The sequence below is a fragment of the Eptatretus burgeri genome, chromosome 5, assembly GCF_056783735.1.
Source record: "Eptatretus burgeri isolate ZD-2024b chromosome 5, Ebu_testis_v1, whole genome shotgun sequence".
Classification (NCBI taxonomy): domain Eukaryota; kingdom Metazoa; phylum Chordata; class Myxini; order Myxiniformes; family Myxinidae; genus Eptatretus; species Eptatretus burgeri.
This window is the reverse complement of record NC_140965.1, coordinates 35,318,904-35,346,039: the sequence shown is the minus strand read 5'-3', so window position 1 is coordinate 35,346,039 and position 27,136 is coordinate 35,318,904. Positions and strand designations below refer to the sequence as shown.

Here is a 27,136-nt window from a genome sequence, read left to right as displayed (position 1 = left end):
CATCTCACGACTCTCTGTGTAGAGGTGTGGTCAAATTCAAAGCCAAAGTACTGTAAATGTGGCAAACTTGTCTTCCTATTCATATCCAATCCTTGTTCAAAATATAACATTCAATTTAAATAATTTGTTCCTCGATCATAAACTGATGATAGATGAATGGATGGGCGGACATGAACCAATTGCTTAACCGCACTTTTTTCGCCGCGTACATGGGGTATTGATGGGATGCCAGGGATGAATGATGATGCCAAATTGTATTCAGCAAGCAGAATATTTTGCACTCTTTTTAAACAAATTGAACCTTCCCCACCTGATGTTGCACCTCCATTTGGCAGTTGGCAGAAGAAGTAGATCAGAGCTTTGGCTCCATATGTATGAAACCAAGAATGAAACACAAATAACCTGATAAACATCCCAAACCTGTTGTAAAAATTAACCTGTTAAAAGTTCATCACTGCAGGGGATGGGAAATTTTCCTGGTCATTGTTAAAACATGGGGGGAGGAAAAAGAAAACAGGATTTGAAACTTTATTCGGAATCATCATTTCAAAGAGAACATTTTCATCATCTGCTGATCAAAGTATTTACTTTTAAGAAATTTATAACAGCCCAGCTCATAGTTAAGCGTAAATAAAGACGAGGAAGAAGAACACAAATAAGATTAAATATGCAGTTGATAGTGGTGGCTGGAAAACACAAACGTCAAACTCAACCACTGATGACATGGAAAATGATTTGCAAAATATTCAAGCACAAGTAAACATGAGAATAGAAAAGAATACAAACAGGAAGGCAAAGCATGAGAAAATGGAAAGAACAAAACGTTCAGGGAAAACAGGGCATTACATGTCGACAAACTCATTATCTGGTTGGTGTGGAAGGCCAATCACAGCGGTTAGTTACTTGTTTGTAGATGAGATTTGCAGGACAAACCATGCAGTACGTGATGTGATTGGAACATGAGAAAAATGTTGTGTGGTTTGCGGAATTTGTATACTGTCCATCAGCTTTGTCTTGGCAGAATGTGGTGTCAAAGATGCCACACTGACGAGTTGCTGTGGGTGAGGATGTGGTGGAAGTGGTTGGTGTGGAAGGCTAATCACAGCGGTCAATTACTTGTTTGTAGATGTGGTTTGCAGGACAACCCATGCAGTACGTGATGAGATCGGAACAAACGAAAAATGTTGTGGGGTCTGCGGAATTTGTATACTGTCCATCAGCTTTGTCTTGGCAGAATGTGGTGTCAAAAATGCCACACTGACGAGTTGGTGAGGGTGAGGATGTGGTGGAAGTGGTTAATGTGGAAGGCCAATCACAGCGGTCAATTACTTGTTTGTAGATGTGGTTTGCAGGACAACCCAAGCAGTACGTGATGTGATTGGAACAAACGAAAAATGTTGTGGGGTCTGCGGAATTTGTATACTGTCCATCAGCTTTGTCTTGGCAGAATGTGGTGTCAAAAATGCCACACTGACGAGTTGGTGAGGGTGAGGATGTGGTGGAAGTGGTTAATGTGGAAGGCCAATCACAGCGGTTAGTTACTTGTTTGTAGATGAGGTTTGCAGGACAACCCATGCAGTACGTGATGTGATTGGAACAAGAGAAAAATGTTGTGGGGTCTGCGGAATTTGTATACTGTCCATCAGATTTGTCTTGGCAGAATGTGTTGTCAAAGATGCCACACTGTCGAGTTGGTGAGGGTGAGGATGTGGTGGAAGTGGTTGGTGTGGAAGGCCAATCACAGCGGTTAGTTACTTGTTTGTAGATGAGGTTTGCAGGACAACCCATGCAGTACGTGATGTGATTGGAACAAGAGAAAAATGTTGTGGGGTCTGCGGAATTTGTATACTGTCCATCAGATTTGTCTTGGCAGAATGTGTTGTCAAAGATGCCACACTGTCGAGTTGGTGAGGGTGAGGATGTGGTGGAAGTGGTTGGTGTGGAAGGCCAATCACAGCGGTTAGTTACTTGTTTGTAGATGAGGTTTGCAGGACAACCCATGCAGTACGTGATGTGATTGGAACAAGAGAAAAATGTTGTGGGGTCTGCGGAATTTGTATACTGTCCATCAGCTTTGTCTTGGCAGAATGTGGTGTCAAAAATGCCACACTGACGAGTTGGTGAGGGTGAGGATGTGGTGGAAGTGGTTAATGTGGAAGGCCAATCACAGCGGTTAGTTACTTGTTTGTAGATGAGGTTTGCAGGACAACCCATGCAGTACGTGATGTGATTGGAACAAGAGAAAAATGTTGTGGGGTCTGCGGAATTTGTATACTGTCCATCAGATTTGTCTTGGCAGAATGTGTTGTCAAAGATGCCACACTGTCGAGTTGGTGAGGGTGAGGATGTGGTGGAAGTGGTTGGTGTGGAAGGCCAATCACAGCGGTTAGTTACTTGTTTGTAGATGAGGTTTGCAGGACAACCCATGCAGTACGTGATGTGATTGGAACAAGAGAAAAATGTTGTGGGGTCTGCGGAATTTGTATACTGTCCATCAGATTTGTCTTGGCAGAATGTGTTGTCAAAGATGCCACACTGTCGAGTTGGTGAGGGTGAGGAAGTGGTGGAAGTGGTTGGTGTGGAAGGCCAATCACAGCGGTTAGTTACTTGTTTGTAGATGAGGTTTGCAGGACAACCCATGCAGTACGTGATGTGATTGGAACAAGAGAAAAATGTTGTGGGGTCTGCGGAATTTGTATACTGTCCATCAGCTTTGTCTTGGCAGAATGTGGTGTCAAAAATGCCACACTGACGAGTTGGTGAGGGTGAGGATGTGGTGGAAGTGGTTAATGTGGAAGGCCAATCACAGCGGTTAGTTACTTGTTTGTAGATGAGGTTTGCAGGACAAACCATGCAGTACGTGATATGATTGGAACAAGAGAAAAATGTTGTGGGGTCTGCGGAATTTGCATACTGTCCATCAGATTTGTCTTGGCAGAATGTGGTGTCAAAGATGCCACACTGATGTGTTGTTGTGGGTGAGGATGTGCTGGAAGTGTTTGGTGTGGAAGGCCAATCACAGCGGTTAGTTACTTGTTTGTAGATGAGGTTTGCAGGACAACCCATGCAGTACGTGATGTGATTGGAACAAGAGAAAAATGTTGTGGGGTCTGCGGAATTTGTATACTGCCCATCAGATTTGTCTTGGCAGAATGTGTTGTCAAAGATGCCACACTGTCGAGTTGGTGAGGGTGAGGATGTGGTGGAAGTGGTTGGTGTGGAAGGCCAATCACAGCGGTTAGTTACTTGTTTGTAGATGAGGTTTGCAGGACAACCCATGCAGTACGTGATGTGATTGGAACAAGAGAAAAATGTTGTGGGGTCTGCGGAATTTGTATACTGTCCATCAGATTTGTCTTGGCAGAATGTGTTGTCAAAGATGCCACACTGTCGAGTTGGTGAGGGTGAGGATGTGGTGGAAGTGGTTGGTGTGGAAGGCCAATCACAGCGGTTAGTTACTTGTTTGTAGATGAGGTTTGCAGGACAACCCATGCAGTACGTGATGTGATTGGAACAAGAGAAAAATGTTGTGGGGTCTGCGGAATTTGTATACTGTCCATCAGCTTTGTCTTGGCAGAATGTGGTGTCAAAAATGCCACACTGACGAGTTGGTGAGGGTGAGGATGTGGTGGAAGTGGTTAATGTGGAAGGCCAATCACAGCGGTTAGTTACTTGTTTGTAGATGAGGTTTGCAGGACAAACCATGCAGTACGTGATATGATTGGAACAAGAGAAAAAAGTTGTGGGGTCTGCGGAATTTGCATACTGTCCATCAGATTTGTCTTGGCAGAATGTGGTGTCAAAGATGCCACACTGATGTGTTGTTGTGGGTGAGGATGTGCTGGAAGTGTTTGGTGTGGAAGGCCAATCACAGCGGTTAGTTACTTGTTTGTAGATGAGGTTTGCAGGACAACCCATGCAGTACGTGATGTGATTGGAACAAGAGAAAAATGTTGTGGGGTCTGCGGAATTTGTATACTGTCCATCAGATTTGTCTTGGCAGAATGTGTTGTCAAAGATGCCACACTGTCGAGTTGGTGAGGGTGAGGATGTGGTGGAAGTGGTTGGTGTGGAAGGCCAATCACAGCGGTTAGTTACTTGTTTGTAGATGAGGTTTGCAGGACAACCCATGCAGTACGTGATGTGATTGGAACAAGAGAAAAATGTTGTGGGGTCTGCGGAATTTGTATACTGTCCATCAGATTTGTCTTGGCAGAATGTGTTGTCAAAGATGCCACACTGTCGAGTTGGTGAGGGTGAGGATGTGGTGGAAGTGGTTGGTGTGGAAGGCCAATCACAGCGGTTAGTTACTTGTTTGTAGATGAGGTTTGCAGGACAACCCATGCAGTACGTGATGTGATTGGAACAAGAGAAAAATGTTGTGGGGTCTGCGGAATTTGTATACTGTCCATCAGCTTTGTCTTGGCAGAATGTGGTGTCAAAAATGCCACACTGACGAGTTGGTGAGGGTGAGGATGTGGTGGAAGTGGTTAATGTGGAAGGCCAATCACAGCGGTTAGTTACTTGTTTGTAGATGAGGTTTGCAGGACAACCCATGCAGTACGTGATGTGATTGGAACAAGAGAAAAATGTTGTGGGATCTGCGGAATTTGTATACTGTCCATCAGATTTGTCTTGGCAGAATGTGTTGTCAAAGATGCCACACTGTCGAGTTGGTGAGGGTGAGGATGTGGTGGAAGTGGTTGGTGTGGAAGGCCAATCACAGCGGTTAGTTACTTGTTTGTAGATGAGGTTTGCAGGACAACCCATGCAGTACGTGATGTGATTGGAACAAGAGAAAAATGTTGTGGGGTCTGCGGAATTTGTATACTGTCCATCAGATTTGTCTTGGCAGAATGTGTTGTCAAAGATGCCACACTGTCGAGTTGGTGAGGGTGAGGAAGTGGTGGAAGTGGTTGGTGTGGAAGGCCAATCACAGCGGTTAGTTACTTGTTTGTAGATGAGGTTTGCAGGACAACCCATGCAGTACGTGATGTGATTGGAACAAGAGAAAAATGTTGTGGGGTCTGCGGAATTTGTATACTGTCCATCAGCTTTGTCTTGGCAGAATGTGGTGTCAAAAATGCCACACTGACGAGTTGGTGAGGGTGAGGATGTGGTGGAAGTGGTTAATGTGGAAGGCCAATCACAGCGGTTAGTTACTTGTTTGTAGATGAGGTTTGCAGGACAAACCATGCAGTACGTGATATGATTGGAACAAGAGAAAAATGTTGTGGGGTCTGCGGAATTTGCATACTGTCCATCAGATTTGTCTTGGCAGAATGTGGTGTCAAAGATGCCACACTGATGTGTTGTTGTGGGTGAGGATGTGCTGGAAGTGTTTGGTGTGGAAGGCCAATCACAGCGGTTAGTTACTTGTTTGTAGATGAGGTTTGCAGGACAACCCATGCAGTACGTGATGTGATTGGAACAAGAGAAAAATGTTGTGGGGTCTGCGGAATTTGTATACTGTCCATCAGATTTGTCTTGGCAGAATGTGTTGTCAAAGATGCCACACTGTCGAGTTGGTGAGGGTGAGGATGTGGTGGAAGTGGTTGGTGTGGAAGGCCAATCACAGCGGTTAGTTACTTGTTTGTAGATGAGGTTTGCAGGACAACCCATGCAGTACGTGATGTGATTGGAACAAGAGAAAAATGTTGTGGGGTCTGCGGAATTTGTATACTGTCCATCAGCTTTGTCTTGGCAGAATGTGGTGTCAAAAATGCCACACTGACGAGTTGGTGAGGGTGAGGATGTGGTGGAAGTGGTTAATGTGGAAGGCCAATCACAGCGGTTAGTTACTTGTTTGTAGATGAGGTTTGCAGGACAACCCATGCAGTACGTGATGTGATTGGAACAAGAGAAAAATGTTGTGGGGTCTGCGGAATTTGTATACTGTCCATCAGATTTGTCTTGGCAGAATGTGTTGTCAAAGATGCCACACTGTCGAGTTGGTGAGGGTGAGGATGTGGTGGAAGTGGTTGGTGTGGAAGGCCAATCACAGCGGTTAGTTACTTGTTTGTAGATGAGGTTTGCAGGACAACCCATGCAGTACGTGATGTGATTGGAACAAGAGAAAAATGTTGTGGGGTCTGCGGAATTTGTATACTGTCCATCAGATTTGTCTTGGCAGAATGTGTTGTCAAAGATGCCACACTGTCGAGTTGGTGAGGGTGAGGAAGTGGTGGAAGTGGTTGGTGTGGAAGGCCAATCACAGCGGTTAGTTACTTGTTTGTAGATGAGGTTTGCAGGACAACCCATGCAGTACGTGATGTGATTGGAACAAGAGAAAAATGTTGTGGGGTCTGCGGAATTTGTATACTGTCCATCAGCTTTGTCTTGGCAGAATGTGGTGTCAAAAATGCCACACTGACGAGTTGGTGAGGGTGAGGATGTGGTGGAAGTGGTTAATGTGGAAGGCCAATCACAGCGGTTAGTTACTTGTTTGTAGATGAGGTTTGCAGGACAAACCATGCAGTACGTGATATGATTGGAACAAGAGAAAAATGTTGTGGGGTCTGCGGAATTTGCATACTGTCCATCAGATTTGTCTTGGCAGAATGTGGTGTCAAAGATGCCACACTGATGTGTTGTTGTGGGTGAGGATGTGCTGGAAGTGTTTGGTGTGGAAGGCCAATCACAGCGGTTAGTTACTTGTTTGTAGATGAGGTTTGCAGGACAACCCATGCAGTACGTGATGTGATTGGAACAAGAGAAAAATGTTGTGGGGTCTGCGGAATTTGTATACTGCCCATCAGATTTGTCTTGGCAGAATGTGTTGTCAAAGATGCCACACTGTCGAGTTGGTGAGGGTGAGGATGTGGTGGAAGTGGTTGGTGTGGAAGGCCAATCACAGCGGTTAGTTACTTGTTTGTAGATGAGGTTTGCAGGACAAACCATGCAGTACGTGATGTGATTGGAACAAGAGAAAAACGTTGAGGGGTTTGCGAGATTTGCATACTGTCCATCAGCTTTGTCTTGGCAGAATGTGGTATCAAAAATGCCACACTGACTTGGTCCTTGGTTTGATGATGTGTTGGAATTGGGTGATGAGCGAGGCCAATCACAGCGGTTAGTTACTTGCTTGTAGATGAGGTTTGCAGGACAAACCATGCAGTATGTGATGTGATTGACACAAGAGAAAAACGTTGTGGGGTTTGCGGGATTTGTATACTGTCCATCAGATTTCCCTTGGCAGAATGTGTTGTTAAAGATGCGACAATGACATGTTCCTTTCGATGATGATGTGATGGAAGTGGTTATTGTGGGAGGCCAATCACATCGGTTAGTTGCTTCATTGTAGATGAGGTTTGCAGGACAAACCATACAGTAAGTGATGTGATTGGAACAAGACAAAAACGTTGTGGAGCTTGCCAGATTTGAAAACTGTCCATCAGCTTTGTCTTGACAGAAGGTGGTGTCAAATCCATCACACTGCGCACTTGTGACTTGAGCTTCTGGTGTTGATGCGGCAGTCGTTGTCATCCTTGCTTGTGTTGCTGCAAAACACAATAATTTGTTTGCACAAATCTTTGAGATCGACAATCAAGTTTCCCTTTCTGTTGCATTATTTACTTATGTGCAGTTTTTATCTCTCCTGGAACGTAGTTCCAGGGAAGTTATGGGATGGAATCACATTAAATAGCACATAAAATTTTTAATTTTTTGAGCGTCATCTATGCAACACCTCACGGAAGAAAAAAAACATATTCTGCCATCATCAGTCACGTGGTTCGGCAGCCATATTATTTTAAAAACAAAAAACCCAGAAAAAATCGTCTTCTCCGAAGCGGCTGAACAGATTGAGGCAAAACCTTACAAACATGTTCCACAAGACATGTGTATACCACTTTGTTCATGAATAATTAATGGATCACATGGTTTGCTGGCCATATTGGATTTACCCTAAAACCACTAAAAAAAATCTTCTTCTCCAGAACGGCTGGACAGATCGTGGTGAAACTTCACACACACCTTCCCCAAGACTTGGGGATATGAGTTTGCTTCTAAATAATTAATATGTCACATGGTTTGACAGCCATATTGGACTGAAGGAAAATATTAAATAAGGTTTTCTCTGGAACTGCTTATCCTTTCGTAGCAAAACTTTGCAAACATCATTTAACACCATTGCTGCATATTGGGTAGAAATGATATCATAAGTCACGTGATTTGGTGTCCATCTTGGATAGAAAAACGCACCTTATCTAATTAATATGAAACTTCACAAGAGTAATCCCCTACCCAATTTGAGGCAGAATATAAAGTTATGATGTCATAGGTCATGTTGTTTGTCAGCCATATGAGATTGAAAATTCTAAACTTTTAAAATCTTCTCCAAAATGGTTGAACAGATTCAGGTGAAGCTTCACACACATTCCCCAAGCCATGGGTGTCTCACTTTGTTAATGAATAATTGATAGGTTACATCGTTTGGTGGCCATATTGGATTGAAGGAAAATATTAAATGATGTTTTCTCTGGAACTGCTTCATCAAGTCAATGTAAAACTTCACCATTATGATCTCGTAGACATGTGGAATATCGGTTTTAAATTTCAACCGGTTTGGCTACATGGTCTGGCAGCCAGAAATATTTAATTGTTTGAATCTGCGAACTTTTTTTATTTTAATAAGGCTCACTTGGTTGTGTCTGAATGTGTTTGAGGATAGAGGAGTATCAATTCAATTGATACCGACTATGTCCCCAGGAAAAATAGGTACGTAATAATTAGATTGAATGCAGCATGTTACTTGGTCCATAACTCATCAATCTTGCATCGTGGAGAGATGCGTAGGGCTTCGTTCACGTCTACAATGTTTACATGGGTTTGTATATATATATATATATATATATATATATATATATATATATATATATATATATATATATATATATATATATATATATATATATATATATATATATATATATATATATACACACGTCTACAATGCCTCTGCTGATTATACACTGCCTGGGTTTGGTGTGTCAGATTTCCATTGGCTTTATTTGGATCGAGTGTTACTCACTATGAGGGACCCCCAAAAATAGAATCAATGTCGAATTAAAAAAAATAGCATTATGTCATTTTTGAACGGCTCCATATTGGGGTTCAACAATCCATGACCGTGTAACAAATCAGCTCGTTCTGATACAACCATGGCGGAGGCTGACATGGATGAGTGGTATCGAGTTGATCTTTTAATAGCACATTAAATGTGTGTTTCCCATTTGCGCTGTTCATCTTTTAAGAGTGCTTTAAATGCACATTTTCTCATCAGCCTGTTATCGGAATTTGTCACAGGTTGTGACCATAGTACAGTCATTATTTTTGTTGAAATATGTGATGTGCATACAAAATTAAAGATTTTTTCCCCCATTTCAAAACCTAAATGCTTTCACAAAATAATAGGAATGTCCTCTCACCTTCATTATTCAACACTATTATTATTACAGATATGTCCTAGGGATAATTTGGAATAGATAGATTTGAATAGTTATTTATAAGTACATGCCGTTATAAATGTTTTATTATTCCTTAATTGTCAGGACACGCCAAGAGTAGGTGTACAGAATGGTCCCTCATCATCATGGGAGCTTCCAATGATTTTTAAGACCTTGGTTTCCATGTTGTCAAACTGAGCAAGGTGCAAGGCAGGGGTACTTGCCCAGAGGGGAAAGCAGTATTGCATCAAGATGTGGATGAAGACCTTGTAGGTAGACAAAAGTTCAGGTGTGGCAAGGAAAGACTTTGCACAATGGAGGATATCCAGTCGGCGTCTGGCTTTGGAGGAAAATTTTGAAATGTGGCTTACCCAAGAGAGATCATGGCTGAGAGAGAGAGGAGAGGGAGGGAGAGAGAGGAGAGGGAGAGAGAGGAGAGGGAGAGAGAGGAGAGGGAGAGAGAGGAGAGGGAGAGAGAGGAGAGGGAGAGAGAGAGGAGAGGGAGAGAGAGAGGAGAAGGAGAGGGAGGAGAGAGGAAGAGCAGAGAGGAAGAGGAAGAGGGAGAGACTTGTCAAGATTGAAAGACATATTCCAAGTGTTTGACCAGTTTATGATTTTGCAAAGTCTTATGAGAAGAAAGAGGCTACTGCCTGCATGTCAGAAGGATATGGGACATCATGGCAGACTGAGGTGTCATCAGCAAAAAGATAAAGATTTTCTAGAGTCATTAAGATAATTGATGAAGATTAGGAATATGATGGGGCCTAGAACACTACCATGTGGTACTCTCGTCTTGACAGGGAGGGGGGAAGAAAGGGATCTGATGAGAGCCACACATTGGCTATGAGACTGCCTGAAATCGGTAATCCAAAAGTGGAGTTGGTCTTGTATTTCATAGACAGACAGTTTCGAGAGCAGGGCAGGATGGCAGAATTTATCATAAGCTCGAGATATGTCCAGAAGAAATGGCCCTAATCTCATGTCTGATAGTGATGACCTCCTCCATTGTTGGGAGAGTAGAAGCAGCATGTCCAATGTAGAGTAACCAGGTCTGAATCCGAATTGATGATCTGAGATGAGGCTGTTGGAGAGAAAGAATGATTTTATGTCTACTGTGATGATGGATTCCATGACTTTGCTGAAGATTGGAAGTAAGCTAGTTGGACGGTAGTTGAGTAGATCCATTTTTGAACCTTTTTATGTTATGCTGTGATGTTGGTTGATAGCCAAGCAGATGTAAGATGACCAATTGCAAATGACAGGGTGAAAATGGCAGAGAGGGGAAGTGCAAGAGCAGCAGAGTAGGTTTTTCGGATATGTGAGCTCATGCCATGGGGCTGGTTGCAAAGTCAGAGTCGAGTGTTTCCAGAAACTTTTCCACCTTTTCAGGTGCAAAAGGCACAGAATTCATGAGCAGTTGAGTACGACTGGGAAGGGTTCAGAGAGAGAGAGAGAGAGAGAACGAGAGAGAACGAGAGAGAGAGAGAACGAGAGAGAACGAGAGAGAGAGAGAACGAGAGAGAACGAGAGAGAGAGAGAACGAGAGAGAACGAGAGAGAGAGAGAACGAGAGAAAGAGAGAGAGAGAGAGAGAGAGAGAGAGAGAGAGAGAGAGAGAGAGAGAGAGAGAGAGAGAGAGAGAGAACGAGAGAGAGAGAGAGAACGAGAGAGAGAGAGAGAACGAGAGAGAGAGAGAACGAGAGAGAGAGAGAACGAGAGAGAGAGAGAACGAGAGAGAGAGAGAGAGAGAGAGAGAGAGAGAGAGAGAACGAGAGAGAAAGAGAGAGAGAGAGAGAGAGAAAGACAGAGAGAGAGAGAGAGAGAGAGAGAGAGAGAGAGAGAGAGAGAGAGAGAGAGAGAGAGAGAGAGAACGAGAGAGAGAGAGAGAGAGAGAGAGAGAGAGAGAGAGAGAGAGAGAGAGAGAGAGAGAGAACGAGAGAGAGAGAGAACGAGAGAGACAGAACGAGAGAGACAGAACGAGAGAGAGAGAGAGAACGAGAGAGACAGAACGAGAGAGAGAGACAGAACGAGAGAGAGAGAGAGAACGAGAGAGAGAGAGAGAGAGAGAGAGAGAGCACAAGAGAGAGAGAGAGAGAGAGAGAGAGAACGAGAGAGCACGAGAGAGAGAGAGAGAGAACGAGAGAGAGAGAGAGAGAGAGAGAACGAGAGAGAGAGAGAGAGAGAGAGAGAGAGAGAGAGAGAGAGAGAGAGAGAGAGAGAGAGAGAGAGAGAGAGAGAGAGAGAGAGAGAGAGAGAGAGAGAGAGAGAGAGAGAGAGAGAGAGAGAGAGAGAGAGAGAGAGAGAGAGAGAGAGAGAGAGAGAGAGAGAGAGAGAGAGAGAGAGAGAGAGAGAGAGAGAGAGAGAGAGAGAGAGAGAGAGAGAGAGAGAGAGAGAGAGAGAGAGAGAGAGAGAGAGAGAGAGAGAGAGAGAGAGAGAGAGAGAGAGAGAGAGAGAGAGAGAGAGAGAACGAGAGAGAGAGAGAGAGAGAGAGAGAGAGAGAGAGAGAGAGAGAGAGAGAGAGAGAGAGAGAGAGAGAGAGAGAGAGAGAGAGAGAGAGAGAGAGAGAGAGAGAGAGAGAGAGAGAGAGAGAGAGAGAGAGAGAGAGAGAGAGAGAGAGAGAACGAGAGAGAGAGAGAGAGAGAGAGAGAGAGAGAGAGAGAGAGAGAGAGAGAGAGAGAGAGAGAGAGAGAGAGAGAGAGAGAGAGAGAGAGAGAGAGAGAGAGAGAGAGAGAGAGAGAGAGAGAGAACGAGAGAGAGAGAGAACGAGAGAGAGAGAGAGAGAGAGAGAGAGAGAGAGAGAGAGAGAGAGAGAGAGAGAGAGAGAGAGAACGAGAGAGAGAGAACGAGAGAGAGAGAACGAGAGAGAGAGAGAACGAGAGAGAGAGAACGAGAGAGAGAGAGAACGAGAGAGAGAGAACGAGAGAGAGAGAACGAGAGAGAGAGAACGAGAGAGAGAGAACGAGAGAGAGAGAACGAGAGAGAGAGAACGAGAGAGAGAGAGAGAGAGAGAGAGAGAACGAGAGAGAGAGAGAGAGAGAGCGAGAGAGAGAGAGAGAGAGAGAGAGAGAGAGAGAGAGAGAGAGAGAGAGAGAGAGAGAGAGAGAGAGAGAGAGAGAGAGAGAGAGAGAGAGAGAGAGAGAGAGAGAGAGAGAGAGAGAGTGGGGGGTTGGAGACACAAGGTTTTGAAGCAAACACATTTGGCCTTCTTACGGGCGGAGTTGCTGTGGTACCATTTGAAGTGAGGGAAGAGATGCAAGAGGAGCATACATCAGAAACAGGCTTAAGAAAGCACCACAAGGTTTTAGAGGATGGATAGAAGTTTGAAAGTTCATTCTTGAGATTGGACAGATGGTTGTTTCTGGCTCTCCTGTGGGTAGACACACATTTGTTGTGGGCTTTGTGGAATTATCTGAGGTTGTCTTCAGTTGGGTTTGCCCTCCAGGAGGAGAATGCAAGTTGTTTCAAGGCAACTGCCTCACCACAGGATTCAGAGTACCAAGGAGGATGGGATGAATCTGTGCAGAAGATAGAGTAGGTTTCTGTGGAAGAATTCCCAGGCTGCATTAATATCAGGAGCAGTATATATAGGAGACCAGTTCTGACGTGTGATGGCTGCTTGCAGTCCGCATCAGTTTGCTTGAGTGAACTGCCAAACTTGCCGGCACAGATTCTGTTCTCTGAAAAATGCCAAAGAGATGTTGACCAAAGAGCACATGATTAGAAGAGCCAACTTGGGCAGAGGACGAGCTAGATACATTGGCAGGGAAGTTGGTCATCACCAAATCCAGGAAGGCAGATTTGCCATTGGGAAAAATCTGGGTGAGAAAGTTCACAGATTGAGTCAGACCCATGAAGTCACAGAAGTGCTATGGCTGGTGAGAGAGGTACCAACACCCAGCCAAGTTGCATGGTAACAATTGAAATCGCCACATATGAGAGAGAAGAGAGAGAAGAGAGAGAAGAGAGAGAAGAGAGAGAAGAGAGAGAAGAGAGAGAAGAGAGAGAAGAGAGAGAAGAGAGAGAAGAGAGAGAAGAGAGAGAAGAGAGAGAAAGAGAGAGAGAGAGAGAGAGGAGAGAGAGAGAGAGAGAGAGAGAGAGAGAGAGAGAGAGAGAGAGAGAGAGAGAGAGAGAGAGAGAGAGAGAGAGAGAGAGAGAGATATAGATGGGGTCATCACTGTGGGGAGGATGGTAAAACACAGACAAACATGAGGTGGGAGAGGAGGGGAAATCGCAGCCAGAGGCACTTCTGGAGTTTGTAAGGTATCAGAGCAGTGCATGGAGAGTGATATATTGAGTTTTTGCAATGGCCATGGATTGAGAGATCTGTCAGGTTGGAACAGATGCCTTGGATGTTTGAGGTCCATACAGTTTGGGACAGGGGAAGAGGAGCTGCTGATAGGACGAAGGGATATGGAAACAAGCAAGGAGAGGGAGTGGCGCTGGGGGGGGTGTATGGAGAGGGGTGAAGCTGGGAGGGGAGAGGTGAAGCTGTGAGGGGAGAAGCAGGGGAAACCTGAGAGAAGGAAGGATGAGGTTGAAATTGAGGGGGGAGGGGAGGATGAGGAGGGATGCTGAATTTTCTGCCAAAGACTACTATTAATATACCATTGAAATAGAATGAGCTTTAATAACAATAATCATGGTATGTACAATTACTTTATATTTGTCGATTAAAGCCAACAAGTGGCAACTTACCACATAATAGCTGCAGCGTGCAGAGTGTAAGTAGGACACCTGCAACGTACAATGAGGAGATAAATCAGAAACAAAAATGTAGGGTTTAAAATCACTTCTGAGCAGGAAAACTGAGAACGTTTTCTTAACTTCACTGAATGTTTTGATGATGCTTCAATCTAGAGATGCTACTTCTCGTATTTTATGTAATTTTACAGGTGATGTCTGGATGTTAGAATTAACTGAAAATGGGAAAGGAGGTTTGGAGATACAAGTAAAAATAAGCCCAACCACCCAACCACCCCCCTCCCCCAAAATGTTGTGTTTCCATTAACATGCTGCTCAATTAATGCGGTAGGTTGGTAGGGATTTTCTTTGGGGGGGGGGATTTTTATGTTTGGACGTGTTTAAATGGAAGCAGTACAGTATTTCAGATGCTACATACTTCCAACCAGAATGTGTATGTTGATCGTTGGAAAGATATAGAATCATGAACTTTAACATGTCCATCGTGAGATACAAATTATGGGTAAAACAATATCGTGTACACAAGTTAGAGGATTAAATGATATCAATTTAGTGTCGACTTGGTTTCCTATAAACAGTGAAGCTGGTCTCAACAGTGATAAAATCTTGTATATTCAGATATTGGACCCTTTCTAGTGAGATTCCTAGATTATGCCCTTTGGGGGCATCCATGAAGTATATACTCTTCAAAATAAGAAACTTTAACCCCCCCCACCCCTCCCCCAAAAATGCATTTTAAATTTAATCTGCATAATCCAGCAACATAGCAATTATTATACAACCCCCCCCAGATACCCTTCTCTCTTCTCCCCCCCCTACCCTCTCCCCTCCTCCCCTCCCCTCTCCTCCTCCTCATCAGTTTGCTTGAGTGAACAGGAATTTTTTGGGGGGTAGGTCATGTTGCTGGAAACTCAGCAATTATTTTTCGGCCTCATTTGAGAATTAAGCGGAAAGTATGGTCAGAATTCCACCATTCTTGGGTACGTAATGTATGTCTGGCACTTATTAATGTTATTTCACGAGTGATGGACATTGAAACTTGGTGACGGACAATGATGGCCTTACCCTGCCATGAGGGAAATGCCATGATGCAGGCGATGTTCCTCAATGTCGGGGGCAATATGTTTCCGTTGTTGCCTGGATGTGAGAAATAAGATCATTTCAAGAATGTTGAACAAATGAATGTTCATTAAACGTATAACAGGTACTGCATTGCATACTTATCATAACTTATTTATTCATAAATGTACACCAAATTCGTACTCTGCTTTTATTATTATTTTTGTCATGGTTTCAGTTCTAGGATTTCAGAAGCTCCTGGCCAGAGAAACATTAATGTGGGTTTTGCTGTTGTTGTTATTGCCTGGTGTTGGCTCAATGGCTCGAGTGGTGGGCTGAGGATCCTCATGTCCTGAGTTCAAATCCTGCTTGGCTGTTGAATTAATACCAGGTTGGGTTGACTTAGCCTGTCGTCTTTCTGAGGTTGGCACAATGAGTACCAGCTTGCTGGTATCCTGCGTTGGAGTGACGACCCATCCAGGATTGTGCCCAATAGCCAAGGAGACTGCTTAGGCAGCACCAACACTCTGCACAGAGTATGGTCTCAATTGTTGGATGGATTATTATTATTGTTATTCACACCCGCCTCGAGGCTGTCTCGCCAGGGTTTGATACCCGACTCGGCTATAAACTGTCATCCCAGTGTTTCACAGGCAGGGTGATTCATCAATGTGTGTGCCGTCCCTTGGATGAACGTTAAACGGGAATCCCATCTGCCAGCATTCATTGGTGGATGTTAAAGTTCCCATGGTATCCTTGGCAAAGAGTAGGCGAGCCATCACCAGCACCATGGACAAATTCCAAATTCCTGCCCTCACAAGTCAAACACAAGTCAAATGTCAGGCCTGAGTAGCTGGTTCGTGAACACTCGGGTCAAGCTTCCCCTGGTTGACCCCACAATGTGGGATAATAATGGCCATTAACGAAGGAGAAGAAGCATTATTCGTCCTCATTTCCCTTGATAAGGGGTGAGGCATAATGGTATCAAGCTGCTACTGCTTTGCCTTTTGTACAATACTCCTCCAATGTCCTCAAACCCAAGCCAAATCTCTACAACACCACCACCCCCACCTTATTTAAATCTCTCCTCTCACAATCTTCCTGCCCACTCTGCACCACAAAAACTAGATTGTCTGCAGATATTATCTTTCTCAGAATGCCTCACTTGCAAGGGCGTAGCCAGACGTCCAAAAGCGATGAGGCGAAAAGAGGTGAACTGTCGTCCTATTTAGGTATTGTGATAGGAGTGGAGATAAGAGCATTCAGAGCACTGCCGGGTAGCTTTGATAGTTTACTCCCCAAGGAGCTCAGATGGCCAGAGGGCTCAGGCCAGATCATATTTCAGGAAATGAGTGACGAGGAAACTGCCTCGTCTGCCTCAGCCTGGCTACACCCGAGACTTGATCACCTCCTGCTCACCAGCTTCAACTGCATAATACTGAGTGATATTCATTACCTAAATCTGATGTTCACACTGAACTCTTCTGACTACCCATGACCAAGCAATACTCTTCATTCACTCATGTAGACCTTCGACCAACCGAACATATGCTTCCTGCACTCCCACCCATCTCAGCAGTGCCATCACTATCTCTCACCAGAGAGTGTCTCCAATCTCCGGGTTGTTGATAAATTTATCTCCAATCATGGATGGTTTTGATCCCCGCCCAAAAACTATAACAATTAATTTGGTGGAATTTATGCTCAGACAGGTGGATCTTGCACTAACTTGTTGCTGTTTCACACTCACTGTTCCACTATTGTAGACCGTTTAATATGGTGATGCATCTGACAAAGCCAGGAAACCAACCATAAAGATGTCCTCTTTTCATCCAAGGATGCAAAGCCTCCATGAGGAGACTCCACTATTGATGTGCCAGGCACATCAATACTGGAATCTCGTCATAGACGGAAATCCATTGGTCGGATATTCAATTCTTCTCCACACAACTGATGGTCGAACTCGAGTTTGATGGCAACCTAACACAGTCCATGCACCTAAGGACATTGTAGAGTCTATTCTGTTTGGGGGTGGAACTGCTATGATAGGAGGCTGCCCCTCAAAGTTTAACCTGTCACTGTACATGGTAACCTGACAGGTGAAAAGTGCTGTACGAACATTTTGGATCATGTTGTTCAAATTTTGACAACCTTCTTCTCACAAGGCCTGTATCCATGGGTGACATTGCCAGATTTCACTGTTCACATGCAGTTGCTGACTTCTTGCAAAATTATGGTATCACAACGATATTGCTCTGGCCACCAAAGTGTCCTGATTTTAGTCTAAAAGAGCACTTTAGTGACATTCTTGGGCATATAATTAATAGGGCTCTCTCTTCCTCTTATGTGGTGACTTCAATTGTCATCACGCCAGTTGGCTAGGTGTGGGTACCTCTCTCACCTGCCATGGGACATCAGCAAAAGCTTTCTGTGACTCATTGGGACTGACTCAATCGGTCAACTTCCTGACCCGGATCTCAACCAATGGTACTCCATCTCTTCTGGATCTGATTTTGACAAATTTCCCTGACAATATCTGCTGCTCTTCCTTCGCTCCAATTGGTTCTTCTGACCACGTCCTTGTTAAAGTGGACATCTCTCTGGCTGTTATCAGAGAACCACCTCACCGCCGTCGAGTCTGGCATTTCACTCAAGTCGACTGGCAGGGTCTCCGAGCAGCCATCAAACTTACAGACTGGTCTCCTATCACTACTTTCTCAAACATCAACTCATCCTGGGAATTCTTTCAAAGAAACTTGCTCTCCCTCATGCACAGATTTATCCCCTCTCGTGTTCAGTTGTCTTACCCTTCCTCCCGCCCTTGGTTTACTGAAGCTTGTGGTGAGGCAGTTGTCCTGAAACAACTTGCCTTTGCCTCATGGAAAGCAAACCCAACTGAGGGCAATCTCAGTTCTTTCCACAAAGCTCGGAACAAGTGTGTATCTACCCTCAGGAGAGCCAGAAAACAACATCTTTCTCATCTCAAGTCTGAACTCTCAAACCTCTCTCCCTCCTCAAAATCCTGGTGGCGTTTAATCAAATCTGTTTCTGGTGTATGTTCCCCCTCCATCCCCTCCCTTACCTCAAATGGCCGCACTGCTGATTCCACACGTGATAAAGCTGAATGTCTAAACTCGGTGTTTGCAGCTAAATCTTGTGTCCCAAACCCATCACTATCTCTACCCACTTTACCCAGTCGCACCAAACTGTCCCTGGACTCTGTATCCTTTTCTCCTGACAAGGTGGAGAGCTTGCTTTCAAACCTCGAGTCAGATTCTGCAACCGGTCCAGACGGCATCAGCCCACGTGTCCTCAAAGCCTGCTCTTCTGCTCTTGCTCACCCTCTCTCTGTTCTATTCACCCTCTCATTTTCCCAAGGTCATCTGCCATCTGCTTGGAAATCTGCTAACATCACTGCCCTGCATAAAAAAGGTGCAAAAACAGATCCCTGTAACTACAGACCAATCAGCCTTCTCCCAATCATCAGCAAGGTTATGGAATCCATCATCGCTTCAGACATGAAATCCTTCCTCTTCTCCAATGGCTTGATTTCCAATCATCAATTTGGTTTCAGACCAGCTCACTCTACCCTGGATATGCTGCTACTGCTCTCCCATCAATGGATGGAGGTCCTCAATGCCAGACAGGAAATCCGAGCCGTATCCCTGGACATATCACGTGTTTTTGACACAGTCTGGCACCCTGCCCTACTCACCAAACTCTCTTCCCATGGTATTCAAGGCCATCTCCACTCATGGCTCGCAGACTTCCTCTCCTGTCGCAGTCAACGTGTGGCCCTAAATGGAGTTCTTTCATCCCCTCTTCCTGTGCAGGCTGAAGTTCCTCAAGGTAGCGTTCTGGGCCCTGTTCTTTTTCTGGTTTTCATCAATGATCTCTCGGACTCTCTGGAAAATCCTCTATTTCTCTTTGCCGATGACTCCACCCTCTGCCGTACCATCTGTCATCCCTCAGACCGGCAAGCAGCAGCTTCTTCGCTCACTGCAGATCTGGATAAAATCACAAACTGGTCCAACACGTGGAACATGTCTTTCAATCAAGACAAATCTCACACTCTCACTATGTCTCTTCGAAAGGACCGTTTACAAAACCCCCCCATCCACTTTCTCAACAATCCTCTGGAAGAAGTCTTTTCTTTCAAGCTTCTGGGTCTCACTATCTGCCATGACCTTTCCTGGGAAAGTCACATTTCCAACCTTGCCTCAAAAGCCAGTCGCCGACTGGGAATCCTCCGTCGTGCAAAGTCCTTCCTCGGCCCTCTTGAGCTCCTGACCACTTACAAAGCTTTTGTCCGTAGCCTGATGGAGTACTGCTCTCCCCTCTGGGCTGGTGCTCCTGCCTCCCACCTTTCTCGACTTCACGCTGTCGAAACCAGGGCATTTAAGATCATTGGCATCTCCCGCAATGAAGCTGAGTCTTTGGGCCTCTCACTCAATCACCGCAGGTTAGTCGGTGGTCTTTCTGTCTTCTACCGACTCCTCTCCAGCCTTGCCCCCTGCTCTCTCTGCGATTTGTCCCAACCACATTTCCACAGGGCGCTCAAGGTCCGCCAACAACCCCCTTCTGGTAAAACTACCAAAATCACGAATCACTGCTCATCTTCACTCTTTCATTCCTCTTTTTCCCGCCTTTGGAATAAACTTCCTCACTCTATTCTTTCCCATTCTTCCCTCCAGGCTTTCAAAACAGCTGTTCACCACCACCTCTTATCTTCCCCCATCCAAATCCTCGATCTTTTCTACCCCCGATAATCCACCCAAGCCCACTTCCTTCAATTCTCCTGCTTTCCTTCCTGAAAGTCCCTGTAATGTCCATCTTCTCCTCGCCATGTTCCCCGTCCCATCCCCATCCCTCTCCCTTCCACAGTTCACCTGTGTCTGTTCCCCAATGTTTTGTCCCTTCCACTCCCGCCCCTCTTGTCTCATGCCTCCTTGCTGTGAGTTGTGTGTTCGCTCTCATACGAGCCTCGACCAAGGTATACAAAAAAATAAAAAATAAAAAAATAGAATGGACCTTCTCTGCAGACTCTGACACAGTTGGAGGCAGTGTTACACCAGAAATGACACCAACTTCCTTTGGATTATCTGAGGCAGCTTCTTCTGGAGATGAGGAGAGTTGCATCACACACTACTGACCTTTTCAGACATTCATTCCATTGTGACATCATTAGAAGTCATGACTGACTGGTCTTGGGATCTACATAACATGATATGTTGCTTGCAGCACCATTCTAAAGTTGGTGTGTTTTCTGATATAAAAAGTGGCATTAAGATATCCACATTTTGTGATTTTAAAAAATAAATCAGCAATCGCTGAATTTATGTCAAGTCATAAAATGAACAAGCATTTTTTTTTACCAATATATGGTTTTATTTTTGATAAATGTTATAGTTTCCAAATAATGGTCTCGGTTATTGCTATGATCCAAGAAAACGCAGCTTGTTTTCTTGTTTTCCATGTGTATAGGTGACTGACCAGTTTATTAGCTTCTTTCAATCAGCAGACAGTAATGTAGCTCTGTCTATCTGCCACAAGTGTAAGGAACTTTGACACAGGATGGAGTTATCTAAAAAGCTGTACCGAAAATGTCTCAAAAAGAAATACAAGTCATTTATGTAAACCAATGATTTATCCCAAGATACTGCCTTGGGGAATGTATAACAGGAAAAGTATCCCCTCCAGAACAAAACACTTCTTGTACAAATCTAGGAAATCTATCAGCAAGTCAAAGACAATGCCATTAGTAGAAATCCCAGCAATCCAGGTTGTATGTCAGACCATCTCATAATTATGCACAAACCTCACATGCACAATTAAATTAGCAAACTTGAGCAATATCCAGTGCACCTGCTCTTAATCTTTGCTTGAGTTTGAGTTAGTAAAAGAAGGATGTCTAAAGTGGAATGCCCAGGCTGGAAACCAAACTAATGGTCAGACAATCGAATTGGAGAAGAGAGAAAAAAAATTGAGCTTCAGCCACAAGTATCAATTCCCTGACCTTGCTGATGATGTGTAAAGGGCTGACTGATCTGCAGTTAAGCGGAGTACACGTGGGGGCTTTGTTGCAAAACGTGGTATTGTTGGACACTTTTCAAAAGGAAAGCACTTTTCTGAACAAATCTGCAAAAGAGAAAAGAAATAGCAAGTGTGAAACTGCAACAAAGTAGTGCAAGTTCAAGATCGAAAAACATTTCAGACAATTACACACAATCTCACCAAAAATTTCCATTGCACGTCTCGAAGAAATGTTCCAACAGCTGCATTTGGAAAAAATATAGAAATACATTCTGATGGAGAAAGACCATGTCATCTACAATGTCAGTGTTTTATACTTTAAGCCAAATCAAAATTTAATCCACAGGGAAGACTTTGAAAAAGATGTGAAGAGTCGTACGAGAGCAGGATAGGCAGCATTTGGGGTTTAAAAACAACCTGAAAATCAAACGGCCTTTTTTGTGTGCATAGTCGAGACTCGTGGAAATACTAGTTCTAGTATGCTGAATGCATCAGGATACAACAGGACAAAAGGAACATTAGCGAGGGCGGTGGGGGGGGGGGGAACGCCAACAGCAGAGTCCAAGACATATACACAAGGTTTGAAGAAGAGAACTCTGATACAATTTGAACCAGTTGCGAATGAGGCGACACTTTGACGAAGCATTGCTACACATTTGTTGATGAGAAGCTCAGTTCTTCAAATACAGAGAAGAGAGGTAACACTTAATTCACAAGAATACATGAGAACGTTTCTTTTCCCAGCAAAAACAGTGTTCAGATAATGGGTCGTTCCATGAGCTGTATCCATCACGTCTCCCTCCTTCGAAGAAAAAGCGAAAACCACATTCATTCTCTTTTTTACCCTTTCAGCAAATATCACCAGATATTCTTTACCAAACACCACCAGGAATTTGAACCATGCATGTTTGGATTTCAGGGTCAAATAGTTGGATTACTTGTTGCCTTTTTGTTTCCTCAGTCCTTACCTCCAGTTGAGTAGAGGTGTATGAGTGTGACTTCTCCTCCTTTATCTGTTCGCATATGGTGAAGCTTCCGTCGTGAGCCGCACTTTTGAGGTAGTACCACTTGTATAAATAATGAACCAATACTGTGAAGAATGTGAAAAGGATTGGATGTGCAAGAACCAGAAACTTCCTCATGCAAATATTTTGCCTCGAGCATACACACTCAGTACAATGTTAAACAAGAAATTTTACAAATGCTCTTCATAAGTAGTCATCGACAATCTAAATTTGTGATGTGCAAGAACCAGAAAATTCCTCATGGAAATATTTTGCCTCTTGCATACACACTCAGTAAAATGGTAAGTAAACAAGCAATTATACAAATGCTCTTTATAAGTCATCATCGACAATCTAAATTTGTTCAAAAGACCTGGAGCGGTTAGCATACCTTTGAAATTTCCACTTGATCAAACCCATCATTTGAACCATCCTCCAACACAGTCCTTAATAGCGTTTGACAAAATCGAGTATTTTCCTCACAAGATTATTATTTGTATTTTATGAGGATAGAACCAGTCCTGACAGAGGGATTCATTCCCCACTTCATTGATGTCTATGGTGTGTTTTATTTTGACTCGGAATAATGTACCTGCTTCCACCAAGTGGTATGATGAAGCACATTTACACAGTGAGAAATGGGATCCTTTCCCTTCCTTGAACCCCGAGTATTATGAATTTTCTTCCTGCTAAATTCTTCCCGTTCACCCCCTGAGCACACCGACCAATTTTCAACTCATTCCGTCTCGCGGTTCAGGAAGGCACCGAAGTCGAACAAACAAATAAATGAAAAATCACTCATAAAGCGACACCTAGCAAAACTGAATGGCACTCGGAAGAGTGCATGCCTTTACTAGGTTGATCAGTTTACATTTTGTATCCCACTGATAGGACAGATCTGGATCCGGACCTGAACCAAAATCAAAACGATTTATCCTTGTCACAAACCCAACCTATTCACCAAGTTTCATCACAATCCAAGGGTCACGACCTGAACTGGAATTATTCCTCTCAAAACTCTGTTTTTTTAAGGGGGGTTTTCACATCTAAAATGTTATCAACGATAATTTTTATCTGGGTAACCTTTAGAACCACTTGAAATTACCCTTTATAACATTTTAGAATTACCCTTTATAACCTTTGAGAACTTTTAGAATTCACCCTTTATAACCCTTTAGAACTTTTAGAATTACCCTATCGAACCACTTGAAATTACCCTTCAGAACTTTTTAGAATTACCTTTTAGAATTCACCCTTTATAACCTGTTAGAAACCATTTGGATTGCAAGGCGAATATGATTTCAAATTTTGAGTAATGGACAAATAGTTTGGAAACACTGCTTTAGACTTTTAGAACTCTTTGCAACCTAAGAATTTACATTTTAGAACCCCTTAGAACTTTAGAATTTACCCATTACAACTCTTTGGAACTTCAGAATTTACCCTTTAGAACCATTTGAAATTACCCTTTGGAACTTTTCAGAATTACTTTTTAGAATTTAGCCTTTATAATGCTTTAGAGCTTTTAGAATTTACCCCTTAGAACCACTTGAAATTACCCTTCCAAACTTTTCAGAGTTTACCCTATATTACCCCTCAGAACTTTTAGAATTTACCCCTTAGAACCACTTGAAATTACCCTTTAGAATGTTTTAGAATTACCCTTCAGGACTTACCCTTTACAACTTTTAAAATTTACCCTTTATAACCTTTGAGAACTTTTAGAATTCACCCTTTTTATAAAGTGTGAATTGTAAAAGTTCTAAAGGGTTATAACCCTTTAGAACTTTTAGAATACCCTTGCGAACCACTTGAAATTACCCTTTAGAACTTTTTAGAGTTACTTTTTAAGAATTCACCCTTTATAACCCTTTAGAAGTGTAGAATTCACCCTTTATAACACTTTAGAACTTTTAGAATTTACCCTTTAGAACCACTTGAAATTACCCTTTCGAACTTTTTCAGAATTTACCATTCATAAACCCCCCAGAACTTTTAGAATTTACCCCTAAGAGCCACTTGAAATTACCCTTTAGAACTTTTTAGAATTAATTTTTAGAATTTACACTTTATAACCCTATATAACTTTTAGAATTTACCCTTATAACACTTCAGAACCTTTAGAATTTACCCTTTAGAACCACTTGAAATTACCCTTTAAAACTTTTTAGAATTACCCTTTAGAATCCCTTAGATTTACCATTGAGAAATCTTTACAACCCTTCAGAATTTCCGAATTGACCCTTTGAAAATACCCTTTAGAACTTTAGAATTTACCCTTTAGAAACCCATAGCAGTTACCCTTTAGAATCCTCTCTCACTCTCTCTCAATCAGCGTCTTTACTGTACAGGTTATGCAGGCCGTTATTATTTACCTTCGATCATTTCTTCTTGCATTTGTGAGTTTAACAGGTGACCGTGATGGGTGAGGATGAGGCGGGGGGGGGGGTGGGGGGTGGGGGAGGGGAGCAATTGTGCGACAGAGTTTGGAGGTGGAAGCTGAGGTTTTTTGTTGAGAAACTATCAGAATTTTATGTGAACATTTACTCAGTGTAAGTGTGTGTGTGTGTGTGTGTGTGTGTGTGTGAGTGTGTGTGTGTGTGTGTGTGTGTGTGTGTGTGTGTGTGTGTGTGTGTGTGTGTGTGTGTGTGTGTGTGTGTGTGTGTGTGTGTGTGTGTGTGTGTGTGTGTGTGTAGTGGTGTGACGCAATTATTCTCTGGTTAATGTGCTATTACTGATGAAGCCGAAAGAGAGAAAAAAAAGGACATTTGTCCATCAACATGGTCTTGCCGTGTTCACGTGCTTACCGGTGTGTTGTGTTCATCCACTCACCAACAAACACACTGCCTCATTGAGGCTCTTACCAGAAATCATGCTTGTACTCGAACGGCACTCGGTGGAGTGCATACCTTCGCCAGGCTGAACATTTTGTTTTGTATCCTACTGATAGGCGGATCTGCATCCAAATCTTATCCACCCATCATAGTGGACCATGTAGGGTCCACTTGTCTATTCCAATTTACCTCAGTTCTCACGCCGTCTAACTACCGGGGAAACCACACGCTCGGCCGACTTTGTCCAAACCGAGTCGCTTTTACCGACTTGGATCCGGCGTAACCGAGCAGAAGTTCCCAAAGCCGCGCCGGACCAAATTAACACTTATGGCACAGCCTAAACAGCCTTACTACTTCTCAAGCCTGCACCATGCAGGGTCAATGGTAGAAACGACAGGCAACGAACTGGAACATTTAACAGGGGTTTATTTTCCAATAATAATCGGGAAGTGAGACACAGAGCGGACGTGCTCACGAATAAAATGCAATGTACAATGAGCGAAAATCACTTAACAATTCGACTTAACAGACTGGCGCCACACACACACACATACACACACACACACACACACACACACACACACACACACACACACACACACACACACACACACTAAATGGACCCCTTCGGATCTTTATTGGACCCTCCAGCCGAGGAGGATAGTTCAGCTGGGGGGGACAGAGCCTGGCCGGGTACCTGTCCGCCTCGTGCGGTCACACCGACTCAAACCCACCACGGTGGGACTCGAACCCACGACCCAGAATCCACGAGCCCACAATCCTCGCCGCCACCAATGACGATCGAGCACCACGGTCCTGGCTGCTCGACCACCACCACCACCACCACCACGAGGAGCCCTGCAAAAGACTACAGACCATGATCGCAGATGACCACGATGACAGACCAAAGGGCCAAGAGCAAAGACGACGGCAACGACTCTCCTCTCCTCTCCTCTTGACGACGACTCCACTCTCCTTTTTTATCCTTCCCCCAGCAGGTCGAGGGAACCACTCTGAGGTAACTCACCTCCGGATTGGACGAGGGGTTGTCGGGTGATCGGTGGCCTCCCCTTATTGGTCGGGCCGAACACTCCATCTGGCTAAGGCGGAGTTGGCCTTGAGGTGATGAGCCTCCTGATTGGAGGAGGTCTGGTGGGAGGGGGAAACAACAACCTTCCCCCCGTGCGTGTCTGAGAACCCAGACGGAACAACCAGGGGAGCACCCTATTCTCCATCCACCATTGTAGCGGGGACGGGCGATCTCGGGTCGGCTGTCGTGCCGGCGGCTGTCGATTGGACGAGCTCACGATGGGCGGAGGGAACCTCACCCTGTACGTGACACGTTGCACGTGGGCGATGGATGGCGATGGTGCGAGACCGAAGGATGAAGATTTAAGATGTATAAAACCTTATTATAAAAGAAACCCACAGCGCACACATGAAATTAACCCATTAGACAGAAGGACGGGACCCTAACTAAAACACATACTTATCGAAATAACTGAATTGTGGGGATTGCTGACTGTGTGCAAGAGGCTTCTAAATTCGTAACAGTATATCGTTTTTTCCTCATCCCTCAATCGTGAAGAATCACGATATATATATATATATATATATATATATATATATATATATATATATATATATATATATATATATATATATATATATATATATATATATATAATTCCAGCAGTGTGTGTGTGTGTGTGTGTGTGTGTGTGTGTGTGTGTGTGTGTGTGTGTGTGTGTGTGTGTGTGTGTGTGTGTGTGTGTGTGTGTGTGTGTGTGTGTGTGTGTGACCGCTGTTTCTCGACAACCACTGGTCCGATCTAATTGAAACTTGCCACGTATATTCCTGGGGACCTGAGTATGTGCCTTTTCAAGGTTTGATATTAATCGAACAAGTGGTTCCCAAGTTATGGCCATTTATTTACCAAACCAATGACAGGACAAGGTGCTGCGTAGGCGTGGCCGATGAGGAAAGGGCGCCATTTAGTTACCAATGACAGGACACGTTGCTTGGCGTTTTGCACCCACAGTATCAATCTTCTATCTATC

General features: G+C 43.9%; 1 protein-coding gene across 2 annotated transcripts; it reads right to left on the bottom strand.

The window, feature by feature from the left end:
• Positions 1–514: 514 nt before the first annotated feature.
• On the bottom strand, positions 515–25,892 carry LOC147026218 (uncharacterized). Of its 2 annotated transcripts, XM_085881401.1 has the most exons (5): positions 25,774–25,892; positions 22,207–22,328; positions 15,212–15,283; positions 14,141–14,179; positions 515–7,499 (listed from the first exon to the last, which is right to left on the bottom strand). In XM_085881401.1, exons 2-5 carry the CDS (start codon positions 22,259–22,261, stop codon positions 1,096–1,098), a joined length of 6,570 nt encoding a protein of 2,189 aa, XP_085737527.1. In that variant the 5' UTR covers positions 22,262–22,328; positions 25,774–25,892; the 3' UTR covers positions 515–1,095. The 2 variants fall into 2 exon arrangements, with proteins under 2 accessions (XP_085737527.1, XP_085737528.1); XM_085881402.1 differs by lacking the exons at positions 22,207–22,328; positions 25,774–25,892 and adding an exon at positions 21,222–21,343.
• Between the last annotated feature and the right edge of the window lie 1,244 nt (positions 25,893–27,136).